This window comes from Lipotes vexillifer, unplaced genomic scaffold (genome assembly GCF_000442215.2).
Source record: "Lipotes vexillifer unplaced genomic scaffold, Lipotes_vexillifer_v1.1 scaffold1411, whole genome shotgun sequence".
NCBI classification, from domain to species: Eukaryota; Metazoa; Chordata; class Mammalia; order Artiodactyla; family Lipotidae; genus Lipotes; species Lipotes vexillifer.
The window spans coordinates 130,073-153,849 of NW_006798086.1; the positions used below are offsets into that span (position 1 = coordinate 130,073).

At 34.1% G+C, this 23,777-nt stretch overlaps 1 protein-coding gene across 1 annotated transcript in view; it reads left to right on the forward strand.

Annotated features, from left to right (window-relative positions):
• Positions 1–23,777, forward strand: part of NRXN1 (neurexin 1) — a 1,152,893-nt gene that overhangs the window by 97,823 nt on the left and 1,031,293 nt on the right. Inside the window, exons 3-5 of the mRNA XM_007470152.1 lie at positions 4,876–4,893; positions 8,216–8,245; positions 9,009–9,020. Of these exons, the coding sequence (XP_007470214.1) occupies positions 4,876–4,893; positions 8,216–8,245; positions 9,009–9,020 (60 nt within the window). The remainder of the gene's footprint in view (positions 1–4,875; positions 4,894–8,215; positions 8,246–9,008; positions 9,021–23,777) is intronic.

Below are 23,777 nucleotides of genomic sequence, written 5' to 3' on the forward strand. Positions count from 1 at the left end.
TTTCCCTAAGTCCAGCTATTGATATGAATATATAAATGTTAACTCTCAAGGTTTAGATGTAGGGAAGAATTGAGGCTATTAAAGCAAAATAAAATCCTTGTAATAGTCCCTCATGAAAAGAAAATGTGAAATTGTATGCAATATAGTTTATGCATGCTATTTAATATATACTTTAATATGTTGACTAATAACTGTTAAATTCTATTAGGACCATTGAACAGCTTAAACACCAGAAGAATCTGCCATATAATTAGACTTCCTTCTTTCTTCCTTCTTTCCCTTTCTTACTTTCTTCCTCCATTAACAAGATGGAACATTTTGAATCGAATACCACAAGTTCTTTGTAACAAAATTGGTACGTACTGTGTGAAGCAGAAACATAGGGAGTCTCCAGCTTATGAAGGTATAATCTCAAAAGTTATTTGAATAAATAGGTTGAAACTCATATCACATTTCCCATGGAAACAACACTGTAAGGCAAAGTAAACTCAGACCACTTCACAAAGGACTCATTAATTCCATGATATACTTTAAACATTGTATTGTACCAAAAGTATAGTCAGACGTTGCCCATAATGTTCCTAGGGAGAATGGTTTTATAGTTCTAAGTGTGATGCCAGGAACATCTCTGCTGCTTCAAGTTGGTTAGAGATACCCTTATCACTCCTGAACAGTGAAAAGAGAGAAAAAAAATTAGCTTCTCTAGTTGGCTTCCCTCATGCCCTAGGATCGAGATGCCAGCAGGCTGAGTGGGAATGTCATTTAGGTGAATTTGAAATAAGTTGCTGAGCCCACCTGTTAAAAAACATTTTTGCAACTAGCCGGATTCCTGCCCAGGCTGTTTCTTTCCTTCCTTAAGCCTCCATAATGGACCTTTCTGCTTCATTTTCTGTTTGCTCCTCCTGTTGGTTCTGGCTGGCTTTTGTCTTCCTCCAGCGGACTGCTGCCCAGATCCAAAGAACCAGTGATTTTCTCCATTTCCCAGTCCTTGAAGCATTCCCAGATTATTGAGGTTTTCTAAAGGCTTTCACTGTTAACACCAAAGGAAAAATAAAACAAAACTCCATCCTGTGCCACCATGGGAACCAGACCCTGCTATACTGGCATTTGGTCCTCCAAATGAGGGGTGAAATCTTCAAAAGTAATGTGAGGGGCTAGAAAGATGAGGATAGACACTAGCAAGCTCGAGGTATGTTAAAAAAGGAAATAAAATTGTATTCTGAATTCCTCCTTCTGCTGGCTAGCACCTGCCACCAGTTTTGCTATGTAGCCCACTGTGGAGGGCATAGATCTGGGTGGGAAGCCGCCTGAGATAGTGGCAGTTTTGATGGAGGAGCGAGGGAGTGAAAGAAAATGAAGGGAGCCGGTCACAGGCAACTAGCAGAGAAGGAAGAAAGCCGAAATGGAGAAAGAAAGCCCAAGTGAGGGCAGGAGACTTCTTCTGGCCAGTTTTTAATGTAAAATGTAGCATGTAAGTTGACTACTGCATGTGCATTTAGATGAAGTCTTTCATATTGCTAAGCTTAAACACTGATTATACAAAAAGGAGTTAATTGTGACATTTTATTCCAAACTTTAATTTATTCACTTGTCATGATTAAATTTCTGATTTTCTTTACATTGAAACAAGAACATTTTTTCCTTATTCATTTCTCTTTTCCTAGTAGTATGTCATTATGTGCAAAGAACACTGTCATAATAAAGTTACCGTCCTTGCATTCTTATAAGCTGGGGGCCAAAGGAAAAACATTTGTGAAGATGCTCTTTTGAAGTAATTTTAAAACGTACAATTTAATAGTCTGCAGCTTCCCTCAATGTCAGCACACAAATAACATGACTGATATTCTAGTGTTTGATTTCTGTCTCTGTGAGGGAAGTATGTCTTATCTGAAAGAAAAATAAGATTTAAGTTATCTTTTTCATGGTTTTATATTTATTATTTTCACAATCAAAAGAAAAAGAGTGTGATCTTTATAGGTGGCATGGTGATCATAGTACAGTTGATTACTACGAGGCTCACTTCATGTACACAGCAGGATTAGGTCAGCAGAATTAAGAAGCCAGGGTTTTCTGCAAACCAAGAGCTTTTCCCTAACTTGACAATGTATGCAGGTAAGGCTGGATGGACTGCTTTCTACCTTACACTAAGGCAACATATACTGCTTTACCTTTACACTGGGGCATGCCAATTTCAGCACCTCTCTCTGTTGCTGCTCAAAACCAAAATAGTATTTGATTGCAAAGAGAAAGCAAAAGTTGGTGTGATGAGAAAAACTATTCTTTTTAAACTTGATATTCTTTGTTTAGTCCAAAAACCAAGTAGAAAGGAAAGAAAAAAAGAAAAATGCATAGAGAATGATTGTAAATGCTAGAGCTTCTGCCATTTATAGCTACTTCCAAATTCTGAAATAACATAGAGGTCATCTCTAGGTTAACAGGTTTTAAGTCAACTAAAGCCAACAAATGCTTACCAAAGGGGTAGAATAGAATGAAACAAAAAAAGAGAAGTTTTTTTGTATCCTATGATTGAATCTGAAAATATATAGAATGTCAAGGAAAGTCTGTTCTAAGCCAATTTTCTTCTTTTTTTTTTTTGAATTTTTAAAATAGGAGTTAATATATTACCCTTTCTTTTACTCTAGTACTGCTTTAAAAAAAATCTAAGTCTTCGGAGAAGACTGTTTTTCTGAACATGGTCAAGTCAGGATTTGATTACACTTTGGGCATGACTTGGATTTGCATAAAAGGAGTTCCTTTAGTTAAGCTGGTTCTCTGTATGAATAACTCAGAGAAATGCTGGATGACTGGGCGGGATCAGTGGTATTGCCTGTGGCTCCGTGCCTTAGTTAACAGTGAAAAGAGAACTCATTTTCAAGGAACCAAGTCAATGACCTTGATTTTATTAGTGCACCTTCCTTTCCTAATATCCTACTAAGCACATTTATAAAATTTGTGTCAAGACTTGTCCTGTTTTATTTTGTTGACTTGTTTTTCATTTTCTTTTCCCTATTAGATTTTCATGCAGCACTTTCCCAAAACCCCTTTCTGGGACTGTACTGCTCGTGACCATATTTGCCAAAGGACTCTCCTCTAAATTCCCTGATTTTGTTGTTTTACGTATTTAATAAACTTATTGAAAAATGAGCATCTTAGGTGGGAAATAGAATTTCAAAGGATGTCATTGTAAAACCCAAAGTGTATAACATTAAAATCTGTATCTTTGTATGATTTCCAATATAAAGCAATAAAATGAAACTTTACTATTTGTGTCCATGTCATGTCCAAGTTGCCATTGAAAAGTAACGAATTCTAATTCCTTATTTGGTAAATTGGAAGCCTAAATCAAACAGGAAATGAATATCACATACCAAATATTTCAATCATTTTTTCTTTCTTTTAAAATGAGCTCTGGCAAACCAAGTATTTTGTATAGATGTTGTTGTCCACATTTATCCACTAACAATTTTCTATTATGTAAGGCCATATCAATAAGTGTACCTGTGTTGATATTTCAGTTTTCACCTAATATATTTTAAACAAAATTGATGATTTTTAATTCATTAGTAACTTTAACTATTAAAAAAGCTATTTGTTGAACCTTACGAAATGGTGCATTTACAGTTGTTTTTCTTTCAAGTTACTACATTTGCTGTTGTTTTGTTTTTTATAAACACTTTTCATCAAATGGGCAGTTTAAAAAATACAGCTAAAAAAAATACAGCTAATTAAATGAAATACAAGAATGAGACAAGAAATGTCAACATGGATATACTTTACTGTTGAAAACATTTTGATAAGTATTGAAACCTTGCTCTCGCCCTAGTGCCGTAAAACAGCTTTTCCTTCCATTTCTTACCTGATGCCAAGCCCGGTGTCTCAAACAGTACTTGAATTGCCTAATAGATACTAATAATATTTTAAATTCCATACCCTTACATTGATTATGTGTAGGAAAGCCATACCCTTACATTGATTATGTGTAGGAAAGACATACAAAATCTGATTGTATATATGTGTGTGTTTGTATATACATATATGGGAATATACTTAAATAAATATATAAAAATATGTAAATATTGTGGATATATGGAAATATAAGGGAAAGTTCACCCAATATTATCATTATCTTAACTACATTCATATTCTCACCCTAAACAGAAGCACAAAGTGAATAAATCATGATATACTTTGCCTAAAGGACAGCTGCTCTTGTACTCATTACTCTCTACTTAACATTTTTGAAAGATAGCATTTAAAAAATTATAATAAACCATCGTCATCTGTGATAAAATATGAACACACTATAAACAAACTAAATAAATGGTAGATTTTAGGTGCATAAATTTATGTTGCGATTTTTTTAAGGAAAGAAATTGAAGTATTAGAAATATTTAAAGGCCATTATAGTAAATCGATTACATAGTTGGTAGAACAGGCATACCTTTAAGTGAAATGTCATGGCTTTTTGCAATGAACTTTCTTTCGTCCAAGTAAGTCCAAGTCAGAATTTAGAAATAGAATCTTTTAGAATTGTTATTTTAAGAAAAGCTGTAAAAATAATTGCCTAGGGCAACCATGCCAGCAACATGTAAGAATTATGTTTGCTTTACACAGGGCAGTGAAAGCCTTTTGAACACTCCTTGCTCAGTACACAGCAGTATTACTGAAATTTCGTCTCATATTCTTTAAATGCTGCCAATGGGAGGGAACCTGCTTTCCTGTGATTGTGTTTTCTCCTTTGAATGGGAGCGATGGAGCACTTGCATGATGTGTTTGGTGCCTTGCATGAAAAAGACATGCAAAGGCAAGGTCCAGTCTGCATGCTGCTTAATGAATGTTTTTCCTTTTCTCTCCCTCCTTGTCATGTGCTTTCAGAAGACAACAATGTGGAAGGTGGGTGCTTTGTACTTTATTTTCCAATGCTCATTTGCCTTTTATTTCTTAGTATTAATAGAGTACATCTCGAATGTAGAAGGTAAGTTGAACTTCTTTCTGAGTATTTGCTGATTTCTGGATTGTGTATCATTTTTCATATAGAACACACACACTCTCAACTCCATCAGCCCCAAGTATATGAAACGCCTTCAACCTTAACTCCAGCCTTTGATGGACTTCAGCATCCCATATGAACCTTAGAATACTTATTTCAGTGTTCTGCATGGAAAAATGACACAATCCTGCTTCTTTTATTTTAAATGAGAAAGTATTTCTTTGCAGTTTCTGAACACAGTGCATGATTCTTTCTCCATTTTTTTTTCTTGGTCAAAATGATTTCTTTGGGAAATGTTGAGCATTACATCATCTCTAGCCCATTGGTCTAGTTTCAAATGATTTGATTTATAAAAAGAACGCAAAATAAAGTACTGACTATAATTAAGACGCATAAGTTTAGATTAAAAATAAGCCATTGGCCAGTGGAAATGAAAGCATACAGCACTCCAGCGTGATTACTGGTAAGTATATTTGTAATATTCTGTGTCTGTTAAATAAAATTATGGTATTTGTTTAAGGTTTTCTAAAGTTATCTCTATCAAGGAATTTTGAGAAAGTTACACATTTTTCCTGTAGAATCCAACAAACTAAAACATATTTCAACATTCTTTTAAAATTTTTTTAAAGATTTTTATCAAAATATAGTTGATTTTCCATGTTGTGTTAGTTTCATATTTTAACATTCTTACCTTTAAAGAACTTAGTCCATGTGCTGCCAAAGAAATATGTAAAGGATAAAAATACAAAAAGAACTACGAAGAACAAAGTATTATGAAAGAGAAGTTGATGTCCTATCAACGTACATAATCACAGCATTAACAGTTCTTGCATAAACAACGTACTGGTATCTATATCAGAAGAAAGTGTTTAGCATATTCTATTTTGTTACAAGGTTTTGAAATATAGCCATTTATAATGTTCATTTCTACACAATGATGGATTCCCTAGAAAAAGAGTCCCCATCTAATGTTACAGATAAATAACCATTAAAGTTACTAAGATTTGATGTCTCAAAGAGCAATTCATGATAATACAAAGTTGATGAGTAACAGGTTTCAACATATTATTTGTGATTCTTTCATGGATTCTTTCAATTGCTTAGTTGCTAAACATTTCTGTTTCATTATTTAAGTAAAATAGATTAAAACTTTAAAAGAAATCATCAGTGACTATTTTTCCAAGTGTTGCATCTGTATATGGCTTTTTTTTTCTATACTATAATTTAAATAGCATGTGAGTGTGTACTTGGAAAAGATATTTCCCTGCAGGTCTGACTGACATCTTTCAAAATCAGTCTCATTTATAATTGTGCATGTTATTTGAGATCAAAAGGTTTTTTTTAAAGTATCTTTTTGACTTCTTTTGCATTTCCTTAACCATCCTGTAAAATGTTCCATGTTTCTGCTCTTTTCTCTTTAAATCCAGTTGCATTCCAAGGAGCTTTAAAATCACCTTAATAAGCATGAATGCCCCTGTCCTTACACACACTCATCCCATGAAAAATTTTGACAAGATTTTCAGAGTATAGGCTCATAAACTATTGTAATAAAGTTTATTCAGTCATAATTTTTAACATTCCTATTTATAACTCCACTTTGGCAATATAGTCTAGGTCCCTTAGAGGTAGAAAGTATAGCATGAACAATGTTAATGCTTTTGAGATTTAAAAATTTCCATTCTCACTAAGGTGGTATTAAAAACCGTTGAGGAATCTAAAAATTATATCTTGTACAGAGATATTTCCCTGATTTATCAATAGTTTACAAAAAAGTTATAAACTTTTATTAGGAAATATGTATAGTAATATTTAAAGTGAAATTAAATGAAAAATTATATAACCTGGACAGATAAGCCACTATTCTTAAGCATAGAAGATATCATGAATCACCAACAGGTCATAAACCTTTTAAACTGATTGTATGTTTTTTTGGGGGGGGGCGGTTTAAAATCACTTAGAAAATACAAAAGAACCTAGATTTCAGAAACTTTAAAGTACTATGTTAAATAATTTTTATATTGTGATTATATGATGATTTTAATTGTATCTGCCCCACAGGAAGGTTTAAATACCCCTTTTAAGGAAATGATACAGATTATTTCAATACTGATGCAAGTAATACACAATGTTATGTAGCTCAAAGTCTCAAATATATTTGAACTAACAGTGGGAAATGAAATACACATTTTATTAAATTTGTATGTATGCTATATTTCTTTGACATTATCCCATATTCTTGAAATATACAGGGATTGAAGAGTAACTTAATTTCTGAATTTAGAATAAAGAACTAGGAATTAATGCTAAAAAGTAAGTCGTATCTTCTTGGACAGTGAAATTTTTTTTAAAGAACATTGCTAGTATTCTTTAGAAAAGTGGTGATCTTAATCTGAAATTGTCAAGCAAGAGTTAAAAAATAATTTAAATAAAGGGAATTCAGTATTGTTTCAGAAAACTTCCTTGATGAAATTATATCTTAAATATACTCATGTTAACTCATAGTTTAGTATTTAAGTAATGCTTAAGTAAAATACTGAATAATTTTTTTCTCCATGGGAAATTACTTAACCCTATTTAAAGGTGATCCATTGTTTCTTAAAAACATTATTCTATAGTAAATTCAAACTTTACACCTGCATGTCTGATGATCTTTTTTGTATTTGAACAAGCTTATTCGATTGCTACATGTGTCAGACAAGGAGACATTTCTGCATTATCATTTCAGTGTGACTAAGGATGTGGTTTTTTTTTTTTCATTTAATTATGAAACTTCTATTTTTTTGATGAGGGGAAAAAGATCAGACCCAGCCCATGTTTCAGGTATTCTTTTGGGTTTTTTAAAATATAATTTCATCACCAAAGAATGGCAGTCCCTGTGGGGGCAGTGTTCAAAACAGTCTCATCAAAGGGCACGAAGGGCAAGTGCAATATTTAAGGGATTGGTTGGATTTTAAGTCATGCTCTTACGCTCTTGAATGTTCCAACTGATACATAGAAGAAATACACGGTGCAGCATATGCAAGTGTTTAAATTGCAGTTCTATAACTCTTTGCCCCAAAGCATTCCAACCAGGAGTTGAAAGAATGCTTTTTGATTTGCCTCTATGATACAGACATGTCTCATAGGAAACAAGATGTCTGTCACTGAACATTTTTGTCACTGTGACAACTCTGCCTTCCCATGCTCCCTTGTTTATTGCTGACTGTGCTCTTGTTTCCCTTCAAGGTCTGGCGCACCTGATGATGGGCGACCAAGGTATGGGCTCTGTTCCTTTTCCACTCTGCTTTCAGTGTTTTCTTGTTCTGTAGCTGCTTTCAAACCATCACTGCAAAGGATGGGCAAATGCTTGCAAATTATCTGGCTGCAAATTAAATACATAATTTTTGTTCACATTTTTTCATGTGTTTCTCTCCCCTTTGTTGGTTTGATATTGGTTTGCTCCTTTGATTTTATTTTCCTTTATTCTTTGCACTATAATATCTGCAAATAAATAAGACATAAGAACTTGTAATTGAAAGTTTTCATACATTTATCAGCATATGCAGTTAAGGGTAGTTATAGTAAAGGAAAACCGAGAACCATCATAAGTTAACATATGAAAAAAGATATTTGGTTTAATGTACTGCACCAAAAAGAGTCCATTTTTCACCCATGCATGTCAGTTTGGGAACATGCAGACATCTTTGGCTTCTGGCTTCTCGAATGCTGAGTATAGTGTTCTATGAAATCAAAACGTTTTCTACCTATAAGCATTGTGTATCTCCTTTTGTGTAGTCTTTTAAAGTGAGCATGGGCTTTCTAATTTCTTTGCATGTATTGCCTTAAAAAAGGCAGATTTCTCAACATGTACTGATTGTATCTCCATTTGTTTTCAAATCCTATTTATACCTTCTTGTATATTTAATTTTCAAAGAGTAGTGCATATACATATATTCATAATTCTTACTGTTGTTTCTCTCCTCTTATTCTTTTTGTATGGAAATCCTTTCTTCATGGAACCATTTCATCAAATCCATAGGTAAAAGTAAAGGTATTACATTATTTTATTTCTTCTTAATATCATCTATATGAATAACAGTGCGTCTATATGAATAACATTATTTTATTTCTTCTTAATATCATCTATATGAATAACAGTGTGAATAACATTTGCAAAATACATTTTTCAAATGTATTTAGACCTTTTGGCATTAATAATGGGCACTGGGAGGTAGGTATGAGTGCTAATGAGTATTTTATGAATTTAAGGTAAGAAAAATCCATCAAAATGTTTCCCTTTGTTTTTTTCTTGCTCTTTAGAGTGACTTTTTTTTCGTGTCAGCTGCTAGTATAATTAGCATATTTAGAAATTAGTGACAGGTTTCAGTGTCAGTTTTTGCAGTATCGTTTGATGGTAGTTAAATGATGAGTGTAACCACCAGAAATATATCATCCTCAAACATTTAACTCTGGAGCGCACCTGCCCCAGCCATTCTGCCTAGGGATGTAAGTCTAAGCATGTGCAGCATTGAAATGGTGCTGCTCTGGGCTCATCAGCTTGTGGTCTGCTAGATGTCATATATACACATTGACTCCATGATAACCTGCAAAGGCAGTGTCCTGAAAGAGACAAAGGAGCAAGACGAGCCTGCTCTCTCTTTTGTGCATATACTAACTTTGTTTTAAGAACATTATCAACTCAGGTTTACATTTCTGCATCACTTGGTAAGTCAGGCATGTGTACTCTTTGACAGTATTGGTGCCAAATTTAAAAGCATGCTTAGTTTGCCATTTAGAACCATCCACGTTGTGTTTAGTGTTTTCATTAAAAGAAAGTAGATGATATGCAACTGTGGTAAATATGTGTCATAGCCTTTAAATTAACCATTTTTAACTATGTATTGGTGAATGTGCCCTTGGTCTCTAGTTTTGTTTTATTTTGTTTTTTTGGCTTTTGTTGTTGTTGTTATTTTAAACACAGGCATGTGTTTCCTTGAATTCTCTGAATCTTTCTTTTGCTCTGAATCTTAATCTGGTGAATTGAGACCAAAGCTCACAGTTCTGCACCTTTACATTAGTGTCGTCTAGCAGGGAAACTTTTCTGTTTGAAAAAGCACCGAACATGGGCAGAGCAATAAGTAAGAAATGATATCAAAGTTTTAAATGTGTAACATAGAGCTTTAGAAACAAATGTTTGGATACTTTGAGCCAATAAAAAGAGAACATATGCTATTGCAGTTTGTGTTTTGGTCAACCATTTCCAATAATATAATTTAATCTTATTTTAAGCCTTTAGCAACTATGCAATGACAGTATGTATCAATTCTTTTAGAGATTTTGTGTACAATTTGGGATACTTTCTAGACTTTTTTTTTTGAGGCCAAATTACCATTACTTTCCTTTCTTAAGTGGGCATTTTCCACCATGTTCCTTAGTGTAGGACTCAGGATGGCATAGAGGGAACTGTATTTATATTCTATTTTACTGGCTGAGTGAAGTAAATGTCTATGTGTTTGTATATGTGCATGTTTGTATTTGTATGAATGCATGTGTATACACAAACTTTCTAAATATACGCACACATATATACCCATTATGTTGTGAAAAAAGTAACTCATAAAATAATATGCTAATTATATAGCCATTAACTCTACATATGGAATAATTCATGTTTAAACTTAGCTGATATTCATTTCAGTGTAATTAATGTTAAGTGTCACTTAACTTTACTCAGTTTTACTATGTCAGTCTTAAATGTTTTCTGTTGGCATGTGTGTCAAACATATGTTTACCAGTTTTCATCAAATTTTATTCCTCAATCAGCACAAAACTACACAGGACAAGAATTTGGTGTTTCCTTTGCATTCTTCTGTTAATAGGACCAGGATGCTTCTTGGTGTTAAATGGGGAAAGAAGACTTTAAGATGGACTTGGGTATTTTGCAAGTCAAAGTGATCCCCTTTACATGCTGGTTAATTATGTGTATAGAAATGAGAAACATGATTTATAAGTCTTCATTAATTGCAAATTAGTTCAACAAATCTGCATTCTAGAGCAAAAAATACAATCTTGACTATGATGTAGCATCCATATTCAATGAGTGTCAATAAAATAGGGAATGAAAACATGTGAGTAAGTTAGTTTAAATGACAGAAATGGAAGTGCTAGGAGAGTGGTTATAAAGTGTGATCAGTGATAGGCATTCAGAAAAGATAAAGATAACATGAATCAGGATCTCCCTTAGGAAGATATCCTTGCCTTGTGCCACCTGTTGGAGGAGTCAAAAATGTCTAGAAACTTGACAGTGTGGATTCTTGTGTCAGGTTAAATCCTAGTTGTGCATAAAATATGTGTTAAACCTACCTACTCTAAAACAACTGATATGCATTGTAAATTCATGCTTCTCAAGTCTTCCCATCAAATTATAATCCTGGAGCATTTTTCTTGACACCACTTTTCTCTTTAGGAGTAGTGAATTCAGGTGCTCTGCAATGATCATCTGTGGATTAAAGTCTTCCTTTGTTGAATCCAGAAGCAAAACTAGGTTCAAGAACATTATTGCTATCATTTTGATTTATCCTGTATGGATTCTCAAGTATTTTCTGAATTTTTAAATGTCCAATGATAGACAAATGTATTTCATTTTAAAAGTACATTTAAAAAAAAAAGAACATTTATTCTGATAACCTTCTTCATCCTCCTCCCCAGGCTTCTCTCTAGAGGTAAGCACTGGTGTCACTTGATGATGTATCCTTACAGAGTTGGTGTGGATCCTTCCATACTCCATAGTTAACTGTTCAGGGTTTGAAACCTGCAGAATTCCTTACCATATTACATGACAAAAACAGATAAGTCTGCTGGAGACATGTTAAGGCTCATTGCTATGTGCTGGCAGAATCATAATGAATGAAATGGAAACTTTCTCACTCTGTAGACCATCATGCCTCATATTTTCATTTGATCATTCTGTTTCAAATTTTAGAGTTGATTATTTGGATTTGTTTTCATGTTTTCTAAGCAAGGATGTGTCACCTTTAATTGGTCACAGGTAGGAGTAAACTTTGCTTTCTTTGGGATAGCTGAAGAGAGATAGTATTCAGGGCCAACCTTACTTCTGTTGGTTGTGGCTAGGTAGATTCAAGTGGTCTTTGTGACATTGTGTTTACTTTTTTTTTAGGTTTGAAATTTGTCATGGGTGTTGTTAGGACTATTGATAATACTAACTTTATTCTCCACTCTATTTAGAATTTAGATTTATCTATTTGCCTGGGGAATTTAGTATTTTGTTTTTGTCTTTTTCTATGTATGTTTAACTGGTCACTTCATTCCAACAATTATTTACTTGTATTTTACTCTAATGTTTGAAAGAAATGAATGACCATTTAAATAAGAAAACGTCAAAGAAAGTTATATCAAATAACTGCAAATCCAGCCATCCTGGCTGGTTAATAGCTTGGGAGCACAGGTTAATAATTGTCAGTTAAATGTTGATTGAAAACCTGTATTTTCGATCATAATAATCATTATAATTGTATATATTTATGTGAGTGATTATATATTTAATGTCAGCTTTTTCCTAGTAGAATGTAAGCTCCATGTGACTTTCTTTTTTGACCATTGTATTTCCAGAATATTTTTCTTACTGTGTCTTGAATTTGCGATTCTCATGACTTAAGTATGTGTGTGTTGGGAGCATATTGGAAAAGGTAGATGTAGAGGAGGACATGGAGGGTTTGTAGTGGACATAGTAGAGGGTGGAAAAGGAAAAGGAAACTTATTCAAATAGCTAAAAAATTTTAGCAACAGATTATATTGAATCTTCTCTGTCTCTATCTCTGAACTTCTTTTGTTTCCTATCATTCATATCCTTGTCCAAAGCTGCAGTATTTCTTTCTAGTAAGACATCATTCCAGTAGCACTTTAATACGTCTTAGCCTATGCACAGCAATGGTCATGTAAGGAAATAAAGTCAGTGTATTTTTGTGTTGGAGGGTTTTCAAAAATTTTAATGTGATTCACTGTCACAGTGGCAAATAATGAAATTTTATTTTTTAACTTGATAACAAGTACAGGAATTTTCCTGAAATTCATATAAGATGATAAGCTAACTAATGTGGTTTCTATGAGGTTTTTTTTTTTTTTTTTTAAACTGTATCAACTGTGATGTATCATAAGAACTGTGTTTAAATTGGGTTAGGACTGTAAGCTTTCAATAAAGCCAAAATCTTGTGATATGAGCATATTTGCTATTCCTTGCATTTATGAATCGTACAACATATTTGCAAAGTAAGTGTCCATTTGACTCTTTCAAATGTTTAGTTTGATTGTCCAGGTTTCTCATGTTACTAGAAGGCCAAGTTATTACAACTGTCAAACATGTAATTACACATTTTAAAAGTGCCTAAACTTTATTGTATTAGTGAAAATGCAGATCTTAGAATAATTATGAAGAAAATACAGATTTTTCTTGTAATTGTGTTAATACCTCGGTACAATTGATTCCACTCAACTAATTGATAAGCAGTATCAAAGATGATGTATTTTAAAAATTTATCTGTAATGTCAAACCACAATTAATATTCTATTTACTCTTGAAGTAGATTTGATATTATTAATACTTAGAGAAGAATAACACATTTAGTATTCTTATACATTTTCTTCTGTTTCCATGATTTTTGTTACCATCTTTCATCTCTCCTGTTGCTGTGTAGCTGATTTGTTTGTGAAGTGCACAGTTTGCAGTCACCAATGTCATGATGTGTATTTGTATAACTCTGAAATACATTTTGCTGTGGTGTCTGTTGTAGAGCTAGTTTAATTTTGAAAGTGATCACATTTCTCTTCTTTTGTATATGGCTTCTTAAATCATATCTCCTCATTTAGCTTCAAAATATTAACTATTCTGCATTGTTCAGAAGCATTCGTGAATGTTGACAGAATCTTACTGTATTGGAATGCCTATGTATGGTGTATTTGCAACCAAGACATAATTTATTTTGGTTTATCTATTACGATTTCTGCTGTTGCAGTACTGGAAGCCCCTCATTCACAGCTACCGAACATGGAAAGACCAGGATTTCACTTCACGAAATGAGATATTAAATGTCTGCTTCATCAATACGATATACTCAGAAGGCTATGCGACTATTTAGAATTCGGTATTTATTTTGCAGTTCTTCTTTAGCCTACATGTCTGTCATTTCTGAGTACAATCAGGAAAAGCTACCCAAAGAGTAAATATTTCTGTATTATCTCTTGCTGCAATTTAATCCATTTTGTCATTATATTTATTACTAAGAAAAGTCCCAGCTCCTTTTTATCTCTGCACTATTGGCTCTGTGATGAGAAGTTTCCCATTTACATTCTGTAAACAATTATGCCATTGAGTAACTGGTAAACTAAATAAGGATTTTGTTAGGCTTGTAGTAGATTAATTAATCCTCAGAGAAGAGCACAGAAAGGACTCTTCACAGTCTAACAGTTTAAAGAATGATGTAGTAAAAATATAAATTTAGATGCTTTACTGAAATAGATCATAAATAGCAAAACTTTTATGTTATATCATATTGGATATTAAAATGAGAATTTCTGTTTCAAAATCATGATTTTATCTTGCTTATCCATTTTGAAATGTACTTTTGTTAATCTGGATTAAAAAAATCAAAACATTTAGGCTGGTAAGAAGGTATTTCTTTAATTGTGTTGGCAGGTGGTTTTAAAGAACCACCCAGAATGCTTAGCTCGTATACTAATGAGATTTGAATCTTTAACTAGAATCATAGAATTTTGGAGCAGGGAAGAACTTTACACATAATCTTTAAAAAATTGTTGACACTCTTTTATTTGTAAGGTATAAGAGGAGATATTGCTCATTATGATAGGCAAAACACTGTGGAGATTTTGAACTAAAATAACTGTTATAGAGTAACCAACCATTCCTAAGGAGACCTTAAAGATTTGCTCCACTTTCACACTAATAATCATGAAACAGGGTTTCATCTTCTTATTCTTAAAAATAAAGTTAGAGGTAATGTGAAGGAAACCGATCATAGAGTATTATATAAGATGCTGTTGTTTCTCATTTTGAAGGTTTCATTTTAGGGGTAAAACTCTACCTTATAACAGGGGAACAGTATAGGGTGGTAGGTGAGCATCATGAAGTCAGAAGACCTGGGTTCAAATCCTGTATTTGCTCTTTACTGACCTTGGGCAAATAATTTAGCCTCACATATCTAGATAATAGGATCTGTATTATTAGCCAGTAAAAACACTCCATTCTCAAGTATATTGTTACATGACATATCACAAAAGTAAAAGATGGTTTTTATCAATGGTGATGATAAAATAAGACACACTGTGAACCTTTAGATTAAATAAATTTGAAAACTAATGGTCTGTAATCTGCCCAGGGTTTTAAAAAGTTATTAATGTCTTAATATCTTCTGCCCATCCTATGAATACCCTATAATTTATGATTCTGTGATTGTTTTAAGTTATAACTAACTGGACATCAGTATTCTGATGGCCCATACTACAAAGAATATTGTAAATACAGTAAAGCGTGAAAGGTTGAGTCTACTCAGTCAAATGTATTTAGATATTTCTGTAACTCTCTACATTTTCACATTTCTCTTGCATACAGTGATGAAGCTGAAATGGACTTGCCTCCCCTTTGAACAAACCTAGGAGTTCAGTGGCAAAATGCTGCTCTTTAGATGCAAATTAATGGGCTGAAAGGGGCAGGGAGTTAAATATTTTCTCGTGGACTGGAAGTACCATCTAGAGGAAACATTTTTATGAATTAATGTTTTGCCTCATTAATGAGTAATAGAGTGATATATGAGTTAAGTTTATACTAACCACTTAGTCACTTGAAGACCACATTTTCAAAGAAAAGCTAATTAGGGTCTTCTTCGATAGGTATTTTTGTGGGAAAAAGAAACATAATTACCTTAAGATACTTAAATAATTGGCTATGCCCTCACATCCTTCAAGATTTTGCTCAAATGACACCTGAGTCTCAAGAGACTTATTTTGACCATCCTACTTAATACTATGATTTGCCCCTTTCCTGAACTCTCTTACCCCAATCTACTTTCTCTTCCATAACAATTATTATGTTTTAACATGCTTTAAAATGTTTTCATTTATTTTGTTTACTGTTTATTGTCTGTCTTTCTTCCACCAGAATATAAGAGGGCAGAGATCTCTGCCCTGCCTTATATATCTCAAGGGCCCCAGAACAGGGGCTGGCACAAGTAGGTCCTCAATAATATTATACTTGTTTAATGACTGACTGATTGGTTAAATAAGTTTATAAAATTTCCTTTTAGATTTTGCTTTGGATGCTCTTTTTTCTTTTTCATAATACACTGATTTTCAAATTTCTTTTTCATTTTTGCTTCAAGGTAAATATTCTAATAAAGGAAAAACAAATAAGATCAATAAAATCAGAATTTTTCTCCTTAACCTGGGTGTGAGGAGGACTCCGACGCGACCCTTTTGATCTTCCTTGTTCCCTGCCCAGTGTAGGTGATCTCACAGAATTTGGAAGGGATTTGAAAACCTCTCCATTGACCACTGATGGTCAAGCCTTTTCTTTATAATCCCTCTAACAATCAGTCTTAAAGGAATATTTCTTTAAGAAAGGGATAATAATTCATCTTTGTATATATCTCTGTGTATAGGTAACAGGAAGAGGCTCCTGGGAGTTTGGCTTCTAATGGCTTCTAACTAGCATGATTCATTGTGACTTTCAGGAAGTACCTTTTGGCAATTTGTGACAGAGGAAAAGTTTCAAAGAATGAAGTGGGTCCCCTTGTACTTTATATTCATGTGGCTTATCTAGTGCTTCTCATATTGAAAGAAATAGGTTCATTCTTCTCAGGTCCTCAAATAGCTATATACGCCCAAAGGGCCTTTGATTTTTTCCCAGCCTGGGGATAAATGATCATATGTTCAACTAGATGATTTATCAAGTAGTCTGGATTTGCAGCCAGCTGTCATAAACTGTGGAACCTGAGTTGAAGAATTACAGTGGTCGGAAATCTCTGAATTAAAAAGCAAGAACAAGAGTGCAGTGCTTAAGGCCATATTTTCCTTAAATTGAGCATCTTATTATTTGTCCTTTTGGTAGAAATAGAGACGGAGAGGGAGAGAGAGAGAGGCGGGGGGGGGGGGGGGGAGAGAGAGAGAGAATTCTCTCTAGAAAGAATGAGAGTGTTTTCATTCAATCTTAGTCATTATTACTTAAATCACCAATGTGATTCTTCTCTTGTGGGACTGTTGAAGCCATAGCTTTCCAGAATGGATGTTTTCAAGATTTTTGACATTAAGAAATATAAACACGAGGATAATAATAGTTACCACTTTATAGAACACATCTTTACACATTCAAGTTATAGCTACTTATATAAAATGTTTATTCCACTAAGTGCAGCTTTCTCTTTTCTGCTTGTCTTGTTTGCCTGTGAATTGCCATGTGCCTGTGACCACATGATAGCTCATTCAGAATTGTAGCAGCTGAAGTAATCTCCAGTAATTATTAGTGTTTCCTTTCAACCAAGTAAAAAAAGTACAGGGATGTTACCAGAGGTATGAAGTAAGGATAGTATTTTCTTTCACCTTAAAGATTTTTTTGTTACATGGCCCAGATACAGACCAGAAAATTAGACTACTGAGACAATGGGTAATTCAGGAAATTAAAATGACTCATGTGTTATATGAAGTTTCTAAACAATATTTTATTTTTTTGGCCTGAATTACCTGGTCAACTGACCCAGTTTTCCATTTCTGGACTTGGCATTATAAAGTCAGTAGACACTTGGAGAAAATTAAATTACTCCATTCAGGGAAACAATCAAATTTAGATTGGACTAAAGTGCTGCCAGAGGGATGGAAATCCCTAAATTGGCCAACTGTGATTTCAAGTCACAGGGAAATCCTCATTCACAAGCTAACCATAAGTTTTTTGCAGATTGCTGGTGGCAAAATATGCCAGAAATCTTCTGCTAAACTTAGTGAACAGATATTTTTAATGCTATGCTGACTTAAAAGAATTACATGATGCCTTGTTGTAACTGTCTTTCCAGTGATTATTTGTTTAAATAAAAGAATGCATTATCTGACTGGCAGTCCATAGGGCATACAATTTGAATTGCTTCCCTGGCAGTGTGGTTGGATTTGCACTGACCCACCTGTACTTGCTATGACCAGTGGCATTCTTTGTGAGAGGACTGCATGAAATTAGGAGTCATTCAGTGCGATGGAAAGAGAGAAGGTGATTGGTCCAAAGAAAGCCAAAACTTGGACTAATGGATGTGAGAACAATTTGGTTGAGCATTTGCCCTCTCGTTATTTGTAAGGAGTAATGTCATGACCTGTTAGGTTAAATCACTGTTTCTTTTTTCTTTAACTACTTCAAATCTGTCATTGCCTAATTAGAAGAATGCCCTATATAAAGAAGGATGACCATTGTAGCAAGGCTGGTGAAGCAGCTGACTTCCCTGTTAGAACATCTGAACAGTCTCTGAAACACCATTACAAACCTTGACCTCATTACCATTGTTCTGACTCTGGGGTTCTCAGGTTGGCTGCCCAGCCCTCCTCCATCTTCCTCCCCACACCAATCACCTGGGGCATATTTTAAAAATACATACATTTTCAAGGAACCTAACAGATAATTTTTTTTTTCAATAGGTCTATGATGGATTGTAATCCTGTACCTTAAAAAGCCCCCTCAACTCCTCAAGCAGCTTTTTTAAAGCACAGCCATTTTGTGCAGTGTTACCAACTCAGCTAATTGGTTTTTGTCCTTTAAGAATTGATGATTTGATCTTCATGGTGATGAAGGGTGTTTGTTTGCTTTCCTTGCAGGGCCACTGTACAGTTTGTCAGTTCAATTCATATTGCTTCTGTGTTGAAAGATTTTCCTTACTAATGAAAGTAATTATTATCTTGCTTTAAGAGAAGTTAGGCCTTGGTCCATTATGAAAGGACTGGGAAAGGAGTTATGGAGTTATTCAGTGAGGCCTGTCCTTTATCCTTGAAACTAAACAATTGGTTTTCACACAGATAAAGATGTCACCGGTCTCTTTGCAACCTTGTGATACATGTCATTAAAACTTTCATTGTGTAGAGTTCAGATTCGCGCTTTAAAAAAAAGAAAAAAAAAAACCCTCAAATTGAATAGGTGGCAACATTTAAACCTTTGATGGGATGCCCACCCATGGATACTTTGTAACATATTTTAGGTCATTGTCCATAATGGCCCTTGATAGGGATACCCAGACAACGGGAAAGCTGAACAACAAGTGCTGAGTTCACATAAAAAAATATGCCACAAATGTATTTCTATACAATGGAAAAATTGATTATAATGATTTTTTTTCTTTTTACTGCAGATTGTGGCGAAAGAGGCGTTAAATAAAGCAGGAATATGTCATTTCTACAAAGGTCAAACTTTAGGGGGTGGAAATTTGGTCTCTGGAGTCTATTAAAAAAAAAAGAGGTAATATTTTTATGAGACATTTCAGAAATGACAGACCCAGACATAGAAATTACAGGGAGATAAACTATTGGATTTTTTAAAATATCTATAAAAGGAAGTGATTAAGGAATGGTGCGAGTACAAGCAAAAGCCGGGAGAGGAGTGCTGAAGGTGAGAAAGCCTCCTGGGGGATGGGGGCAAAGGGAGATGATCGTGTGTGACAGTAAGACATGACTTCCCTAGGCAGAAAAGGTGTGGAAGAGTAATGACAGCAGCCTGAGAGGGCAGCTTCAGGAGCTAGGAAAGCTCTATACATCCATGGTTACATATTCTATGTGATTTGAGGTGACACCAAAAATTATTTCCTTGGCAAAGATAAATCTCTCAGTAGCTCTGTCTTGTTAAAAAGTAAAAAATGAATAAATAAATAACATACAATATTTGAAAGTGCTACATAGTTTTAACTAATTTATCTGTTCAGTGGCATGAACTTATATATACTACCAAATGTAAAATAGATAGCTAGTGGGAAGCAGCTGCATAGCACAGGAAGATCAGCTCGGTGCTTTGTGACCACCTAGAGGGGTGGGATAGGGAGGGTGGGAGGGAGATGCAAGAGGGAGGAGATATGGAGATATATGTATATGTATAGCTGATTCACTTTGTTATAAAGCAGAAACTAACACACCATTGTAGAGCAATTATAGTCCAATAAAAATATTAAAAAAATTACATTTAAAAAAAAAGGGATCTGATGAAATGGGACACTAGACCACTAGACAAGTACTTTTTAATGTGAATGAACGATATCAGATGGGATTGTCCAGCTCTTGCGTGAACCTTAGTGAGACCTAGGTACATCATTGGCATGGCTGGTACCTGGAAACAAGGAAGAAGCAGAATCCACTCAAGGAAAGAACCTTATTTTTTGTCCAAGGACTAGCTACACGAGCAGCATACATTCAATCATTGTATACGTTATCCCTCCTATCCCAAACTTGGCAAAGTGGATTTATTGTCTTTAGGACCATTGTTACCCCTAATATTTATCTCTATTATGAAATTCTCCTGTTGAATTGCATTCATTAATTTGTCAATCATTACTATTAGAATGTGAGATCCTTGAAGGCAGAGGTTTTGTTATTTTCAATTTTGCATTGAGGATAGAGCTTGGTAACATGGAAGATACTCAGTAAACCTTGTTGCAAAGCAGATAGCCAAGAATCTTGGAGATCGGAGTTGAGTAGACCTACATTTAGACCCTAGAGTTACTATCTATTAGCTGTGTAGCTTGGGAAAGTTTTTTGATGTCTCTGAACGTCATTTTCCTCATCTGTAAAATGAAAATAATAAAATTCACCTCTTTTAGTCCTGAGAATTACATGTATAATTATCAGCAAAGTGTATAATATATTTCTAGAGCATAGTGAGCGCTCAATAGTGGACATGTAGTAGAGTATTGGGTGTGTATTGCAGATGGATGATTCAAATAAAATTAATTTTCAAAGAAAACAAAAGGTAACTTTTAAAATCACAAACGACATGAAGATTTTTTTTTAAAAAGGTCGAAAACATTTATCCTTTGTATATGTATTTTAAAGTACAAGTTTAAATACGATTCACAGATGTTGAGAAAAGAAGGGAAGAGAGGAGAGCAGAAGAAATTGGAAAATATTTTTTTGTGGTACATCCCTGACATTTTGTTTTATAGTGATTTGTATTACTGTTCATTCAAAAAAAAAACAAAAAAAAAGTCATTTCTGAAGTGAACCTGAGAATGCTAAGCAGGATAAATTGTCATCTTTTTTGCCTCTGAATAACAAAGGCAAAATGTTTTCCTTTAATTTATTTTTTAAATTTACTTGATTAGGGTATTAAGATTCTGTTTAAAATGAGCTAGTTTTAGCATAAATCAGATAAATCTTTTGTTCTAGATGGCTCAGTAAGAAAAAGCTCAGCTTGCTTTTAACTTGTTTTGCTTAATTGCTTTTCTTCATTAAAAGAGATTATACAATGAAAAAAATATAATTTCTTCCTGTCCTCAAATTCCCTTCCTGGGTGTGTTTTGGAGAGTTAGAAATTATGTGAAAGTTATGAGAGAGTGATTATTACGAGAGAGTAAATGAAGTTTAGTGGGAGCAGGGGATATTATTTAGGTGACTTGGTAGGTCTGTTGACACTTAGGATCTAGAGATAACATTTAAGTTAATAATAATTTACTAGGAGTCAGGAAGTATGTGGTAATGTGTCTTAAACCAAGATAATTGTGAAATTCACTAAAATGAGAATCACAGTAATTGCTTCAGAATGGAAAAGGACTTAACAAATAATAGAATCAAAAATGTGACTAGAACTTTGGAAGTCTCCTAGTCCAAATGTCTATTCAGCAAACCCTTCTGCTATTTCTGTGATGGGCGATGATCCAAACTCTGTTTACTTGTTCAGAAGGAGGGTGTGCTTGCTACCTCACAAAGTAACAGTCTTTTTAAGGAGAGTTTTAATTATTAGGGCTTTTCCTTTATTTGAATCAAAATCTGCCTACTGAAGTTATTGCCAGTTAGCCATCTGCATGTTGTTGTTGTTGCTTCCTAAGATATTTATTGAGTTTCTCCAGTGCGCTGTGCTCTGTGTTTTCAGTTGATCTGGACTTAAACACATTCTAATTCCTCATCCACACTAAAAAAATAATTTCTATAAATATATCCCTCACCCTCATAACCAAATCCCAATTTTTCTTTTCTAAATTTTATATCTTCAGTTTCTAAAACCATTCTTCACAGTGTTGAAATCCTTCCCAAATCCTTCCTGGCTCTCTCCTCCTTCTGGTCTGGATACACTCTAATTGTCAGAAGATTTCTTAAAGTCAATTCCAAAATTAATCATAGTTCCTCACATGTCTGAGCAGGGTAGAGTAAAATGGAAGCATTCTTTGGGTCTGGAAATAGTGATACCTACAATCAGATACGTGGGTGTGTGTGTGTGTTGTTATTTTTGGTCACTTATCATTTTGTTGCCTCATACTGAACATTCAGTCAGTTGAAACCTCTAAGTTTTTTCACATGCTCATAGGTCAGCTTTCCCATTCTCTACTGAATAGTTAATATTGTGAGCCTACTTCAAAGCATGAAATATAATTGTATTCAATTCCACCTTTAATCATAAAAAATAAATATCATTAAAAATAAATATTATTAAAGCCTTAAAAATAAATCCTTAAAAATAAATACCCACTCAGTGTCCTATGCAAGATGCTAGAAATACAAAAATAAATAAGGCATGATATGAAGGAAGGTATCTGTCCTGGAGAGATTTATAGCTCAGTGATAGGTAAAAAAATTTTACATGTAAGTTTCATCAGTAATTAAAAGCTTTATGATGGAAATTATTTACAAGGACCAATATTCCTCATTAGTTGGATGTCATAGAATGATTGGCTCTTCACTAGATTGACATGGTTAGGCAGTGTATATGTTTTCTGTGATGCCATAACGAGTTCCATAAATTTAACATCTTAACACAAATTTATTATCTTATACTTCTATGCATAAGAAGTCCAACATGGGTTTCACTGGGCTAAACCCAATGTGTCAGCAAGGCTGTGTTCCTTTCTAAAGAGTCTAGGAGACAGTCACTTCCTTCCTTTTTCTAAAATTTCGAAGCTGGAAAAAAGCTACAGTTGTGACCTCTTTCCTCCATCTTCAAAGCCAGCAACTTTGCATGTCTCTGACCATTCTTTTGTGGTCACATTTCCCTCGGACTCTCTTCTGTTTCTCTTTTCCACTTACAAGGAGTTGATGATTACACTGGGTCCACCTGAGTAATCCAAGGTATTCTTCCTATTCCAAGGTCAGCTGATTAGCAAACTTCATTATATCTGCAACCTTAGCTGCCTTTGCCAGGTAACCTAACGTATTCACAAATTCTGGGGATTAGGATGTGGACATCTTCAGGGTGTAGAGACATTAAAGCAAAAGAAAAGTGTAAGTTGAGTCATGGAGGTATGGTAGAGAAGTACTGATTCTAAAAATTGGAAACAATTGAACATGAATGCAAAAGGGAACCTGAAAGATAAAACTGGAGAAACAGATAAGGGTCAAGATGAGGAAAAGCCTCAAGGAACAAGATAAAATTGGCTTTTTAGAAAGTTTCCTCTGGCAAGAGAACAGATTTGAGGAGTGCAAAGAAAAAGATAAGAAAATGGCAAAGCAGCTATGATTTAGTCAAGAAAGACATCAAGGCCTTATGGTTTTGTCTTAGCATGAGAGTTGGAGAAGTGAATAGATTTGCTACATCCTAAGGACTTGGGTTCAGCACGACTTG